Source organism: Osmia lignaria, chromosome 15 (assembly GCF_051020975.1).
Source record: "Osmia lignaria lignaria isolate PbOS001 chromosome 15, iyOsmLign1, whole genome shotgun sequence".
Lineage (NCBI taxonomy): Eukaryota > Metazoa > Arthropoda > Insecta > Hymenoptera > Megachilidae > Osmia > Osmia lignaria.
The window spans coordinates 10398393-10411818 of NC_135046.1; the positions used below are offsets into that span (position 1 = coordinate 10398393).

The window sequence follows — 13426 nt, forward strand, 5'->3', positions numbered from 1 at the left end:
ATTTCGGAAGCCGCGAAGGTGGGAGGTGTTTTTTTTTTTTTTTCTTTTCGCGAAGCAAGGAATCTTTGACACGATGAAAGAAAAAGAAATAAATAACGAAGAAAGCAATGATAAAAGCTGGATACATGGTTCAATTTCATTCGGAGCCTTTCCGAGTGCGCTATTTTCGGAAGATAATCTTGAATGTTAGAACGAGAATAAATTTTACTCTAACGAGAAGTGTACTCTTGGACATTTATGGACGTTTACGATTCTGGAACTTTTTAGACACGCTATAACAATTTCGTTTCGAAGGCAAACGTCAAACGATGATGTTTCAAGGCTGCCAGAATGCACTAAACCTGGTTCACTGTTCAATATTTTTACTAACAAGCTGTGTAAACATAGGAAATTTTGGAGATCGATTTCTCGAAACCAATCCATATCTAAAAATCTGATTCAATAAATATTTCAATATTCAATTATACTGTAATTTTATTATTATTACTGTTTTTGTTTCGGGGATAACAGAACTGTTTTTCAATCTCAATTTATTAAAGTCAATTTTCAAATAATTGAAATAAAAGTTTAAAGTTAAATCTGAAATTAAATTCCACAAATTCTTTCATTATTAATAACATTGTTATTCCACAATATATAAGTACCCTCGATAAAACGAAGCTCTGTACAATGAACTCGTGTTTACAATATTTTTGCAATGCACAGCTTTTTACTCATCGTTCTGCAGTGCACGACTGTGAAATCCAGATTCATTTCAAATAGTGTTCGTTTTTGTAGCGTTTCTATTTTGCTAATTACACAATTTTGTAATGAAGTGACATGGAGCAATAGAAACAGTTTGAAAAACAATTTGTTCCTCATTGATAAGAGTGTGAATTAATATCAACATAATTGTTTTTAAATTACCATAAATAAATAAACATTAATTTCTGTATAATTACACGTGAATTGTTATACAGTTATTTAAATAAAAATATTTACTCACTTTGTTTTGGAGAGATTTGGGTCACTGGTCTTCCTCTTTTCTCGTAGCTGTCGCTGTAACGAGAACAATTCCAATGATACTTAAAAATACATATCAATTACCAGTGTTAAGATTTCTTAAATTATGCGAACTTTACATAAATTATAAAATGAATATTTACAATGCACGGTTTTGATCCTTACCTTGTGATGTATCCGCTCCTTGTAACTTTCAGACCTGTTTATGTTTGACGTCTTTGGCTTACTGGAAATATTTTGCTGCACCCTAAGTAATCGTAATTAATAAAGCGTAAATTAATATCTATAACAGAAACCAGCTACACAACTGCAATAAATAAATAAAAAAAAGTATGCTTTCATGGTGTACAGAAAATTCAATGAATATTAAAATTTTAACACCTTACAAATCTCACATGATAGAAATAAACGCTATATAATTTTATTAATTGATATCCAGTGAACAACAGGTAGCATCAAGAATCTAATTAAAGCTTCCAATTAGTAAGGTGTTAAAATTAAATGAATGCTTTCTTACAAATAAGAAAGAAGAAATTAAACGAAGCAATTTAAGAACAAATTTGTACAACATCTAAGCAAAATAAATCACTGAATATTTGAATGAAAAATAAACAGACATGTCACATCGTGTGTTCTATGGAAATATGGAAGCAATTCGAGAATAGAAATATTCTTTCGCGTGCAAATTTCGAACACATACATTTCAGAAATATCTTCCCGCGAGGATGGATTGTCCATATTATCGGCGTGATCGGAGACCCCGCTGTAACCGGAAATGCGTCCTCTTTCGCTGCTGGTACGCGCGTTTCCGGCTACGCCGCCCCCGCGATGCTCTCCTGAAAATGCGGAACAAACGAACGCACTCATTAATTGTTCCAAGTGGGAGGCTCCGATGGAGAAAAAAAAATCATAGTGCAAAAAAAAAAAAACTACGATGACACGTGTAACTATGATGTTGGTTAAATTATTTCGATTCGCATCGATGCATCATAAAAAGGCCATCACAGATACGTTTCAAGTGAGACTATTGATTTTCGATACAATACCCCTATGTGCTTATTTCTCTTCAATAACCGAGGCATTCTTTACAAATGAAATTACAATAAATGTAATAAACAATATTTGCTAATATCTTCCCGCAGAAGAAAAAAATTAATTTATTACATATTTTTGTAACGAAATTATTCGATTAAGTGGTTGCAAAGAACAAAAATATATTTGTAAAAAATAATGGAAAATATTCGTATTAAAAACATGACGTCGAATCAGTGGTATGAAATTTATTGTTCGTACTAATTTAATTTTACGTGGTATCCCGGTGAAATTAACCCGAATTCCATCCGCATAAGAGTCTATTATACCCATGCTGCTATTAAAAAACGAAAGAATGTTTTTCATTTGTTCACGAGTCCATTAAGCTCGGGTATTTAAAATTTGATAAATATTTTGTTATTTAACTGTTTCTAAGAAACTGTATCTTAACTGGTAAAATTCACTTGAATTTATTTACTGTAATAAATCAAATGAATAATTTCTATTTAATTATTAAATAAATAAAAATGAAATAGTTCTCTGAATTATTCACAGATTATAAAATCTAATAAATTTCCAAAAAAGTAATATATGTTGCTGCGAAACGATAGCTGACGATATTGTATTGCTCTCGTTATCTCGATGATAATGGAAATGAAAGGAATACATTTCTACCGAACTCGTCCAGTTTAATGCGTGCCAGCATCGAATTAACACACAGGCTACGCCACGATTTCTGGCATTCTTCCAAGTATCTTATGTGGTGGCTTATCAGGTAAGGAATGCGACTCAAGGTAAAAGCAGACCGCCAGACAGTGCGGGGATAGGGTGGTTACATTAATCCGTAGTTAGACAAACATACAAATCAAAACCGATTCGTTGCGTCAATGGTAACGATTCGATCGAAAGAACGTACCGTCGAATTTAACTATGAATCGAACGTCAGTAGCTAAATTAAAATACAGAATAACATTAACACCTCTGCCACAGTAGAATAGTCCATGCTTGGTCAGACATAAAATTGTTCCATTTTTCACTTACTTTCCTAGTCATTGAAAATGGTAAAAATAATAACACGAAGTTTCCATCTAATTTAACGATCCTTCTCTAATTAATCTGAATTTTTCAAGGGATTAATAAACTTCGTTTGGAGAAAAATTGATCATCTTCTGATAATAGGTGGCTTGTTTTCAAATGTTATCGAATGACTATCGAATAATTGAAACTGTTTCTTTCTTCTGCAAAATGATGGAAGATTTTATCGAAAATGAAATGTTTCTTCACCTTTGAAAAATTCAAATGGACGAATAAATTGTTCAATGTTAAAAATACTTTAATAGGGAAAAAAGGAATTGGTGCTCTTGAACCCCGTAAGCAGACAGATAGTTATAGATCGGCAGGGGTAGGTATGCCGAGAGGATGCACGAAGGAAAAGCTCGAGCCTCGAGTATTTTTAGATTAAGACGATGTAGGCGCGTGTCGCGGAGGCCGGAAACCGTTTTCTCGGCCCCTCCTTCCCGTTTTCTTCTTCGTTGTTGTCGTTGCCGTCTGCACTCGTGCCGTGTAAGATCTATCTTATTTTCCTACCCCCTCGTACCGACGCATACTTGGCATACGGTTACGGCAACGGACACGCGTCATTATAAAATCGAAGGAACAACTGAACCATCAAAAGCTGGATAAAATGGTCAAAAGTGCCCTTGAAATCGATTTTATTTAGCTATGCACCATTTAATAGCTTATTAAAAAACAACGTTATACATCAAGTTTCAATCCTGTATTTCAACCGAGAGGGTAGTTAGAGGGTAAAATCGATAAAACGGTTTTCGCCAGATTTTCCACATTTATTGGTATTCAAAAAATCTGAAAAAATTCACAATCATAAAGAGACGCGTTTAGAATATTCTGGAATTTTTTTCAGATTTTTTGAATATCAACAAATAGGGAAAATATGGCAAAAACCGTTCTTTTTTTTTATTTTACCCTTAACTACCCTCCAGGTTGAAATACAGGATTGAAAATAACGTTTTGTTTTTTTTTTATAAATCGATTTCAAGGGCACTTTTGACCATCTTATGCTGATACACTGATACAATGATTCCAATAATGACATAAGTTACAAAGATCAATGTCCAAAATAAAATTGCTACTCATTTTTAATTTAAAAAATATGAATTATCTAAAGCTTTTCCATAGCAATTTTTTTAAAAATATAAAATTAAAATTTTGGGCAACAAAATATTCAATAATCCTTATCGAATTTTTTCAATCTGTACTAGAAATATTGAAATAGATGGAAGATTTTCAATTGCAATTTCATCTACCGCTTTCAGGCTCATCTTTAAATACACACGAGTTGTAAAAGCTTACAATTCGTCTACGCGGGTACCTACGTACGATTTCCAGTACATTCTGATCTAATTTTGTCTAGACACGCAGTATTTGTATAGTCGCAAGGTTCTGTTTATGAGGTACGCAGATCTGACGAGGAAGGGTGGCAAATACTCTGACTTTAATTTAAATGAAACTTTGTAAACTTGTAAAATAATAGATTATGTTAAACTTAAAGAATGCCATCCGAGACTTAATTAAAATTACATTGTTCACGACCCTTAGGAACAACCCCGAAACAGAAGGAAATGGTTGTTCCATAAAATTCGCAGGCGTTGCATCTCGTTCGCTTTTATAAATGCAACAAGGATTTATGAACGCGTTTGACGAGCAACACCAGAGGCGAGGAAATTTCTATGGGAATAAATTGTTAAAACTTCCTAGTCTCCCCTTCTTAACTTCCTCAACTGTACCAGAAACTTTCCTCCATACGTGAGAGAAGCTTCGAAACTTTCGAAATTACCGATAAAATTTCGGTCAACGGAAAGGGAAAAAAGATGCCTATATAAAGAACTTTTAAACTAGAATCAACCGTGAGAAACTCCGATGATTGTAGAAAAACTAGAAAATTTCATTTTTTCTTCCTCGTATCGCTTGAAAAGAGAATGATTAAGAACAAACCTGTCTCTTTCTCAGCGCCACTAATTTCCTTCGCACCGGTATCGTGAAACTTTCCCGAAGAATCGTTCTTATCACAGAACGCACTTTCGTTTAAATTCTCGCAACACGTCGATACATTAAGACGATCCAAACCGACGATTATAGCCGTTTCGATGATCTCGCTCGGTTCCCGTGTCTTCCTCACCGCGTGGAACGTCTCCCAAACTTTACCGGCCAGAGAACCTTTGCTCATCGGCACCGCCGATCTTTGCTTGATCGTTTTCAGCTTCGTTTTCTTCGCCACTTTGTCTTTGCTTACTTTCTCCAACACCACTGTCGAACCTACTGTTATCCATAATCGTCTACCTTATCGTCACTGCTCGATTCGAAGATCAAAGAATCTCCACTCGTACACCGTGAAGCGAATTAATAATTAACGCAATTAATGATAATCTTTTTTTTAAATTAAAAATAAAACGAATCTCCGTAACGCGAATTAATAATTAGCGCAATTAATGATAATCTTTTTTTTAAAATTAAAAATAAAACGAATCTCCGTAACGCGAATTAATAATTAGCACAATTAATATTAATCTTTTTTTTTAAATTAAACGCGATGGAAAGGAGGAATAGCAGAGCGGAGCTTCTTCGATCGAAACGAGCTCATTAGATATTCACGCGATCTTTACCATCACCCTTCAGCTTCCGATTCAATCTGTTCCTGCATCTCTCCGAGGAAAGCCTGAAGCTAACAAAGCTGGCTAGCGGCGAGGGGTTGGTGGTAGTTGGGTAAGGGTTGCGATCCGGTTCCCCCTCCAAGGGGTCCCGCAACTGTTGCACCTCGACCATGTGAACACCTTTCGACGACCGTGAAAGAGATAAAGAACGATCGGTGCACGAATGATACCTCTTGCCACTCTTCCCGCGGCAACAACCGAACTGGCACTAATTTCTCTTCAAGCACTCTGCTCTCGCTTCTTTTTCGCGGAGACTGGTGTGTTTCGTTTCCGGTTAAACCCCACCAGGATCGCTCTCCCCCGCTCGTTTTACAACCACGTTCGAAAGCGTACGTGTACGAATGTACAGGGTGTGCGTGGTTCCTGATTTTCGAAGCCCTCCGAGCTAACCCTCCGGGAACATTGGGGGGTGATCTTCAAGATATTGATGTGCTTAAGGTTCCTCTTAAAGGGTAGCTATCCTCCAACAGGCGACAGACTCTTCTGCTTCTTCTTAGGATTTTCACACCTTTCTCTTGGATATTTTAAGAAAAGTACACTGGAACGTGAACAGATTTTTGTCTTCCACTTTATAGAGGGTGGAGATGTTTTGGAGAGAATTGATTTGGATAAAGTTAATGAATTATTTGAATTTGATTTTTAGTAATAAATTATGAATACACCCTGTATATGAAGACAAATCTCTGTTACTGTGATTCCAAGTTTCAGCCGCCTTTCCGTGGTTTCCGTTCTTCCTTCCTTCCTCTCCTCTTCCACAAATTCAGTAGAGAAAAGTTTAGCCCACACCGAAAGCTACACGTTTTGCGAAACTTCCTTATCGCAGAGTGTGATTATTGTAACAGCACTGTTCGATAAAAACCACCTACACTCGTCGTTTCAAGCATCAACCATCGCTTGTGTGTTTCAACTTGACACTGCTCTCTTTAATGGTTCAATTTTTAGAGAAAAACTCATCTAACGTTTGCAATATCGTGCAAAGTCGTATAGAGTAATTAAAATAATTGTTCATATAAAATTAATGTATACTTGTATAATACAATTATACCTATTAAATTCAGTTCTAATTAAAATGTATTAATACACTGTGGATAATAAATTTACTATGAGTTGATATCACTGCCATTCTTAGAATTTGAAACTAGTCATCGAATACACAGGGTGCTCCAAAAATAAATGATCAGACTTTACCAGTATGTTTTACAAGTAGAAATAAGAAATATTGTACAGTCGAGTGCAATGTAGATTTCTGTTGGAACCCAGGAAGAGCCTAACATATGAACAAGAAGATCTTTAAATTAAAAAAAAGTCTAAGTTGCACATAATCATATGTATCAATAGTGAACTCATTAGAAAGGACTTTGGAATACTCAGTACAAGTCACTGTTATTACTATTCTTAGCAAGAGCTATTATTTTTGTCAGCTGATATATTTTCCAAAAAACTGTACGTTCCTAATGAATACGCTTTATCAAAAGAACCACTCATTGATAAGGAAAATCACCAAGCACTATAATAAATTCATCTTCTTAAGAAACAACTTCTTTCATGAAAAGAAAATTGAACACAACGGTGAACAGGTTCTTCTTTAACTCGCGTTTCAAAATACTTTTTCAAGGAGAAAAATAAATTTTACTATCAATGGTCGCAAACAATTCCGACGAGACAAACACTTGCTAACAATGGCTGTCGTGACCTACGTTCGTCGAGGAACGCCTCGTTCGAAATGAAGTCAGTAAACTTCGAGATAGCGGATAACGTGAACGAAAAGGAAAAAAAAGAAGCGAACGAGACGTACTTACGTCGACATACAAGTGTGCGTAATTATAAGCCTCCATAATGCAATATGGAAACAAAACATTCTGCGGTCTAGCAAGAATATCGTCACGGCGAGAAATATACGTTTAACGAGCATCCTTTTTCCTTACAAATTTATTCAATTATTTTAAAACAGAGATAACTGCGATCTTCGTTAATGAACTGAATGTATGTTTAATATTAAAATATTATACTTGTCTCGATACTGAAGAACGCACTTGATATTCAAAAATTACTCTACATCTGTGATGGCCTGGTTCTTTTGAAATTAAAATTACTTGTTATTAGAAATTAATGAGGAATAAAAAAACGCAGAATTGTTCGCAGTGTATCGTGAATAAAATGTAGATTTCGTTCTGGGAATTATGGTAAAATTAACGGCATCTGACGAGTTATCTCGTTGTGAACTGATTAACACAGCTTGACGGTGTTATATGTATGTATATAAAATAAAAAAGAGCGATGTTTATTCCTTATTACTTCTGGGATTAAAGAAACTTAGAAATAAAAGATGATTTTGATACATCATATAGAATACTGATATAAAAAGATGTATCATTGTGTTCTAAGAAATATAAAATGTCAAGGCTTACTGATATTCGCGGTTCAATGATAAATATTGTCGAACAAAAGCTATATCAACTTTGTCCTTAACACAATCATTTATGAGCTGAGTGTGTTTTAAACAAATATTTAATGGTTTAATAAAATGGATGTACTTACCATTTTCTCCATCAGTCAATGCCCCACTGTCCTCCTCGCTTCTCTTAGTTTTATCAACTGTAATCACGAAATAGTTTATTCTATTAACAAACAATTATACATCATAAAAAGGTAAAAGTAAAATAGGATTTTTACATAATAATGTTCTGTGATATTTAAGTTACTTACTATGAAGCATATGATTTTGAGAATGATGGTGATGATGCGATGATGGAGGTTTCCTTTCAGGTCTGATACGTTCCATTAATTTGCTTATACGATCCCTTTCCTTCCGAACCAATGGTCCTGGACAATTTTCATCAACTACCCGAACACACTGACGGTGAACACTTAAAGAACAATCTGTAACGAAAATTACAGCCTCCCATAAATCTTTTTGTATAAAATTACATTCTTCCAATACAATTATTTTATGTCAACATAGCAGTTAACGATTGATTAATCATACAATTTTACGTACCGCTACATAAATATCCTTGAGGTCCAATTCCGCCAATGATAAGTTGACAATGATTGCAATAAGTAATAGTAAAGTATTGATGAGCTACAAAATGGTGTCCCCTGATTGTCATTTTCCTTGTCTTTCCGGTGAGTAAACGTACTTTAAGATTCGATTTATCTTTAGCAACAAATGTAGGTACTCGGTCAAGCGATACTGGCCGGACTTGAAAAATTTTTGTTAAAATTGTTGCCAGACCAGCTGCTGTTGTGAACTGTCGCAAATCTACATTCTCTTTTTCTATATCTACTCTGGAATAATACATCAGGCGTAATATAAAGAATTATACAGGAATAGAAATTAATACTGTATAAATTTAAACGAGTGAACTTACAAATAAGGATCCATCTTAGGTAAGAGGAACGTTTCTATGATTTTCGTCTCTCGTGACTTGTCGGATGCGCTTTCATCTAACTGGACATCGCTCGGACCAAATATCGTACCTAATCCGGCTATTCTTTTTTGTTGAAAATCTGCAAGTTGCTCGTTCAGTTCTTCTTTCGCGCGTATACGCGCTTTCCAAAAGATCTAACAGAAACGCGATGTTTTATAGGAGAGTACAAGGTAATAAAATATTTGAAGAAAAATGAAATACATACCTTTCGCAGAATCTCTTCCTTATCAGATTCTTTCAAGAGAACATCATCTATTTCATGTGCAACATTTTCGTCTACATTATGCAGACGGAGAGGCTATATAAAAAGTTGAAAATCAAGTATGATGTTTAAATATGCTGAAAAATATATCAATTTTAAGCTACTTACTGCACCAGGTACTAAAAAACTAGAATGAATCTCATATGCCCACTTTCTCATTTCTTTAGCATTGCCTTCTTTGTACAGATCCGTTACTAAATAGAACAACTACAATAATATGAATAATTTTATATAATTTTGAATAATAAAATTAAATATCTTAACAAAATTATTACCCTATACCCTATATAATACCTACCAGACTGGAGGGATCACTGTTTGATAAAACATAATTAATAAATACAGCAAGATGCGCATGGTGTCCCCATAATCGGGACAAAGACTTAAATGGACCATGATCTTCCAACTGACCCTAAAATTATAATCAATTTTAATCAATTATTCATTCGAATTTGATAGCAACCTTTATATTATAAACGTACAACTTCTTGATCGCTCATATCGTCATCCTCCATTGACATGATCGGTTGTTGCAACGTGGGCAGACCAGGAATGCTTTCGTTTAATGTTGTCTGTAAAGAAGAATTTTAAGTACCTATCCCTACAAACAATGTTATAAATTAGGATTCCAATGCTTACATCATTTATGGTAGAATTAGAAGTATCATTTCCTGGACTAGCAACCGGATACGGTGGGGGTGGAGTTCCTGGAGGAGTGATATGAGGTAATTCATCTATATCAATGTCACTATGCCTCACATGCCTTGGAGGAGAAAGATCGTTCATTGATTCGGATGCTATTAAACGTCTACTAGCTTCTGATGGAGAAATACTTGTTGTTCCCAGTTGTTCTGGACTGGATTTTGTTCGTTGGTGCTTATTCAGTGAATTTGAAGAACCCAAATTCGCACCCTGTGAAAGCTATAAGAAAATCGAATAATCCCTTATTAAATAAATAGATAATAATCAATAGACTGTTAACAATTATACATTAAACATTCATATAATCTAAGATTGTGTAATTCATTATGCAAGAGTGTAGCAAGATGTATGCATATTATCAATAAATTTGTACATATAATAAAAACACTGCAGTCGCAAAAACAGTAAAAAATATCTATATATCAAACAAGTATTAATCTATATACTGAATAACCATAAGCTCATCAAATCGCACTTTGATCACAATTACAATCACATTTAAAAGATATCGCTTCAACCAACAATTACAGCTTTAGACATAACATTTAGACATAATAAGACATAACAAAATCTTCACATAATACCGGCACTTGGTTGTCACTCTGTATCATGATGATCCAGTATATAAAATGAAACGTGAATAGAAATCTTTAAAAACGTAACAAGATAGAACTACAAAATTATTCAGCAGAAAAATTAGTTAATCGTAGAAGTGTACACTATCGTGTGATACTTCCTTTTTACCATGCATTCGTATATATTATTCATTTAATAACTTAGCAGCTAGACTACTTACAGAGTTAGGTATGCCATGACTGGTGGTTGAGGGCATTACATGAGTCAACAGATGACGTTCCAGCTCCAACTGGGCTACGTTGTGCGTATTTGTAGTAGGCGGAGGTCTGGGAGGCAATGGTGGCGGAGACAGGCTTTGCATGGACAAGGATTTACGAGATGGTAGAGGCGGTGGTACATCACCACTGCTACCACTCAAGGGTGAATAATAACCCGGGGAACATGAGGTGTTTGTTACCAATGAGCAAAGCTGTAAGACACAACAAAAGCTGGTTAGATAAAGTTAGCAGAAGCTTGAATACATCCCTATATGAGTGAGTTTGAAAATTTCAACTGCAATGCAATTATACTTTATATAAAACTTATACCTGTATAGTTCAAAAAGTGGACACGTATGATAACCCAATGTAGGTCTTGTCAATTTTTCTCATTATGTACCATCTTATCATATATAATAAAAAATTATTAAATTGCTACACAATCAATGATTTAAAATAATTATACTCAAACGTTGTAACAAAAATAAACATCTTAATATCATGCCGAGCAACTATTTGGTACACTGAACAGCATAGCCTGGAATTGCCAAACACTGATATTAAAGCCAGGCACAAAAAAAATATATATATATATAGGGATATAAGAAATGTTAATGAATTAAGCGTTAAAACGAACTCACGTTTCTATAAATACAATTATGAATAATAACGTGATATTTATGACATAATATGCAGGATGTTCCATGGAACTGAAATGAACCGTATCATCAGAATTAAAGATAATAGTTTTATATCTTAAACAGCATCAAGGATGCACTCCATCCCGGTCGATGAAACATCCTTTATACAAATGACTAGTTTACAGGTATAAAATTGATGCAGTACATTAGTGCAATAAACAAGAAACCTTAAAATAGTTTCAGCATCTCATTAAAGCATGTTTCACTGGGAAAAAAACCAGACCTGTTCATTGGTAGTAATCGCAGTTAGTTGTTCCTGTAGGGTGCGCACCCTCCTTTCGGCGCCTGCCAATTCTGCTTGTAACGCAACAACGTTAACATTACCGCTGCCAGTACTGGCCTTCGCCAGGTCACTACGAAGCTTGTCAACGTAACTTTGTTCCTTCTCCAACATAAGCTGGAATGTATGAACGCGCTGAGTTTCCAGCTGCCGTTTTTTCTCGAACTGGAATATACAAAAGCACAGAAAATGATTAATTTACGGTCCGAATATCTTATAAAATCCTGGCTTAGTTAAAAATCCTATGATAATCCACAGCAAGATAAATAAAATAAGTATACCAGATAAAAGATAAATATTACATACCAATGTAACTTGTTTCAAGTAAAAGCAAATATCAAAACCTTCTTATATTTGAAGTTAAACATTTCTAACTAAAAACATAAAACATATCATTAGTAAACCTAACAGATTCCTACATCAAGATGTTGTATATCAAACTCAGAGATATGTTAAACAAAGATCAACATACATTATCAGTAAACCTAATGCAATTCTAATGCATTCTAATGATTCAAATTTTGAAGTGTTTAAAAAACTTATCGTTTCTTTGATGTAAGTACTAGATGTTATTGGAGCGAAGCTCCGCTATTAAACGATTGATTGGGATTTTTGTGATTTTTTAACTGAAAATCTAGATTATCAATTTTGACCATTCTTTAATTAAAACTAAACTACTTTTAAATTACAATAGCGCTCCAGTACGTCAGCCACGAAGCGGATGGCGGCCTAGTTAAATATCATTTTAGCAGGAAACTTACATCAACAGGTTGAGGTCCTGTGATGCGTGCATTACAGGGTGTACCGGACGCCGGTGCAGTCGACGCCCTGTGCAAGGAAGTCGCTTGCTGCGAGGGTGAGACCATCGTCGAGCCGGCTGATAAACTGACTGGCCGTTGATGCTGTCCACCCGTCACGCCAACCTGTAGCCCCGTGGCCGTCGTCACCGCACTACTTGTTGCAACTGGCTTCTGCTGTACCGTCAGTACCACCTGCGTCGAAGCTGCAACAAAAGTTCAAGGACGATGATTAGTCACCTTTCGCATACCTTAGCCGGTCCTTCCCCCGCCTTTGACCCTCCACCTTTCTTTTAACAACCGCTCGAACAGTCATCACTGTGAATTTTTCTTTGAAAATTTTCAGACCTCCATCGGTTTCACTTTATTTCCTTTGCATGCAACAAATACCACATACATTTCTTCTATTCAAAAGAAATCAACTTCTGCTCCAGAGGTATTAAAATTAACCGATGATGAATTTTTTAGCTGATTTTGAAATAAGTTTTTAAATAGATATAGCGCAAGTCTTATCATGCAAAAGTGAACGAAATATCCGGGTTTGTTAGATCAATAACGATAGGGATATCGCAACGACGATAAGAGCGAACGAGTATAATAACGACGAGGATAAACAAGGTAAATATTTAATTGAAGTATCCAGAAAGATAATATTTAA

General features: G+C 35.0%; 1 protein-coding gene across 5 annotated transcripts in view; it reads right to left on the reverse strand.

The window, feature by feature from the left end:
• Positions 1-13426, reverse strand: part of RhoGEF2 (Rho guanine nucleotide exchange factor 2) — a 30627-nt gene that overhangs the window by 9923 nt on the left and 7278 nt on the right. For 4 of the 5 annotated variants that reach the window (XM_034316089.2, XM_034316086.2, XM_034316087.2 and 1 more), the window contains 15 exons: positions 12733-12974; positions 11915-12136; positions 10954-11202; positions 10095-10376; positions 9938-10027; positions 9754-9867; positions 9564-9662; positions 9399-9491; positions 9134-9327; positions 8761-9050; positions 8469-8642; positions 8301-8357; positions 1703-1838; positions 1168-1249; positions 986-1038 (listed from right to left, as the gene is read on the reverse strand). In XM_034316089.2, coding sequence (XP_034171980.1) covers positions 986-1038; positions 1168-1249; positions 1703-1838; positions 8301-8357; positions 8469-8642; positions 8761-9050; positions 9134-9327; positions 9399-9491; positions 9564-9662; positions 9754-9867; positions 9938-10027; positions 10095-10376; positions 10954-11202; positions 11915-12136; positions 12733-12974 — 2377 coding nt within the window. The remainder of the gene's footprint in view (positions 1-985; positions 1039-1167; positions 1250-1702; positions 1839-8300; positions 8358-8468; positions 8643-8760; positions 9051-9133; positions 9328-9398; positions 9492-9563; positions 9663-9753; positions 9868-9937; positions 10028-10094; positions 10377-10953; positions 11203-11914; positions 12137-12732; positions 12975-13426) is intronic. The other variant, XM_034316091.2, reaches the window with a different exon arrangement.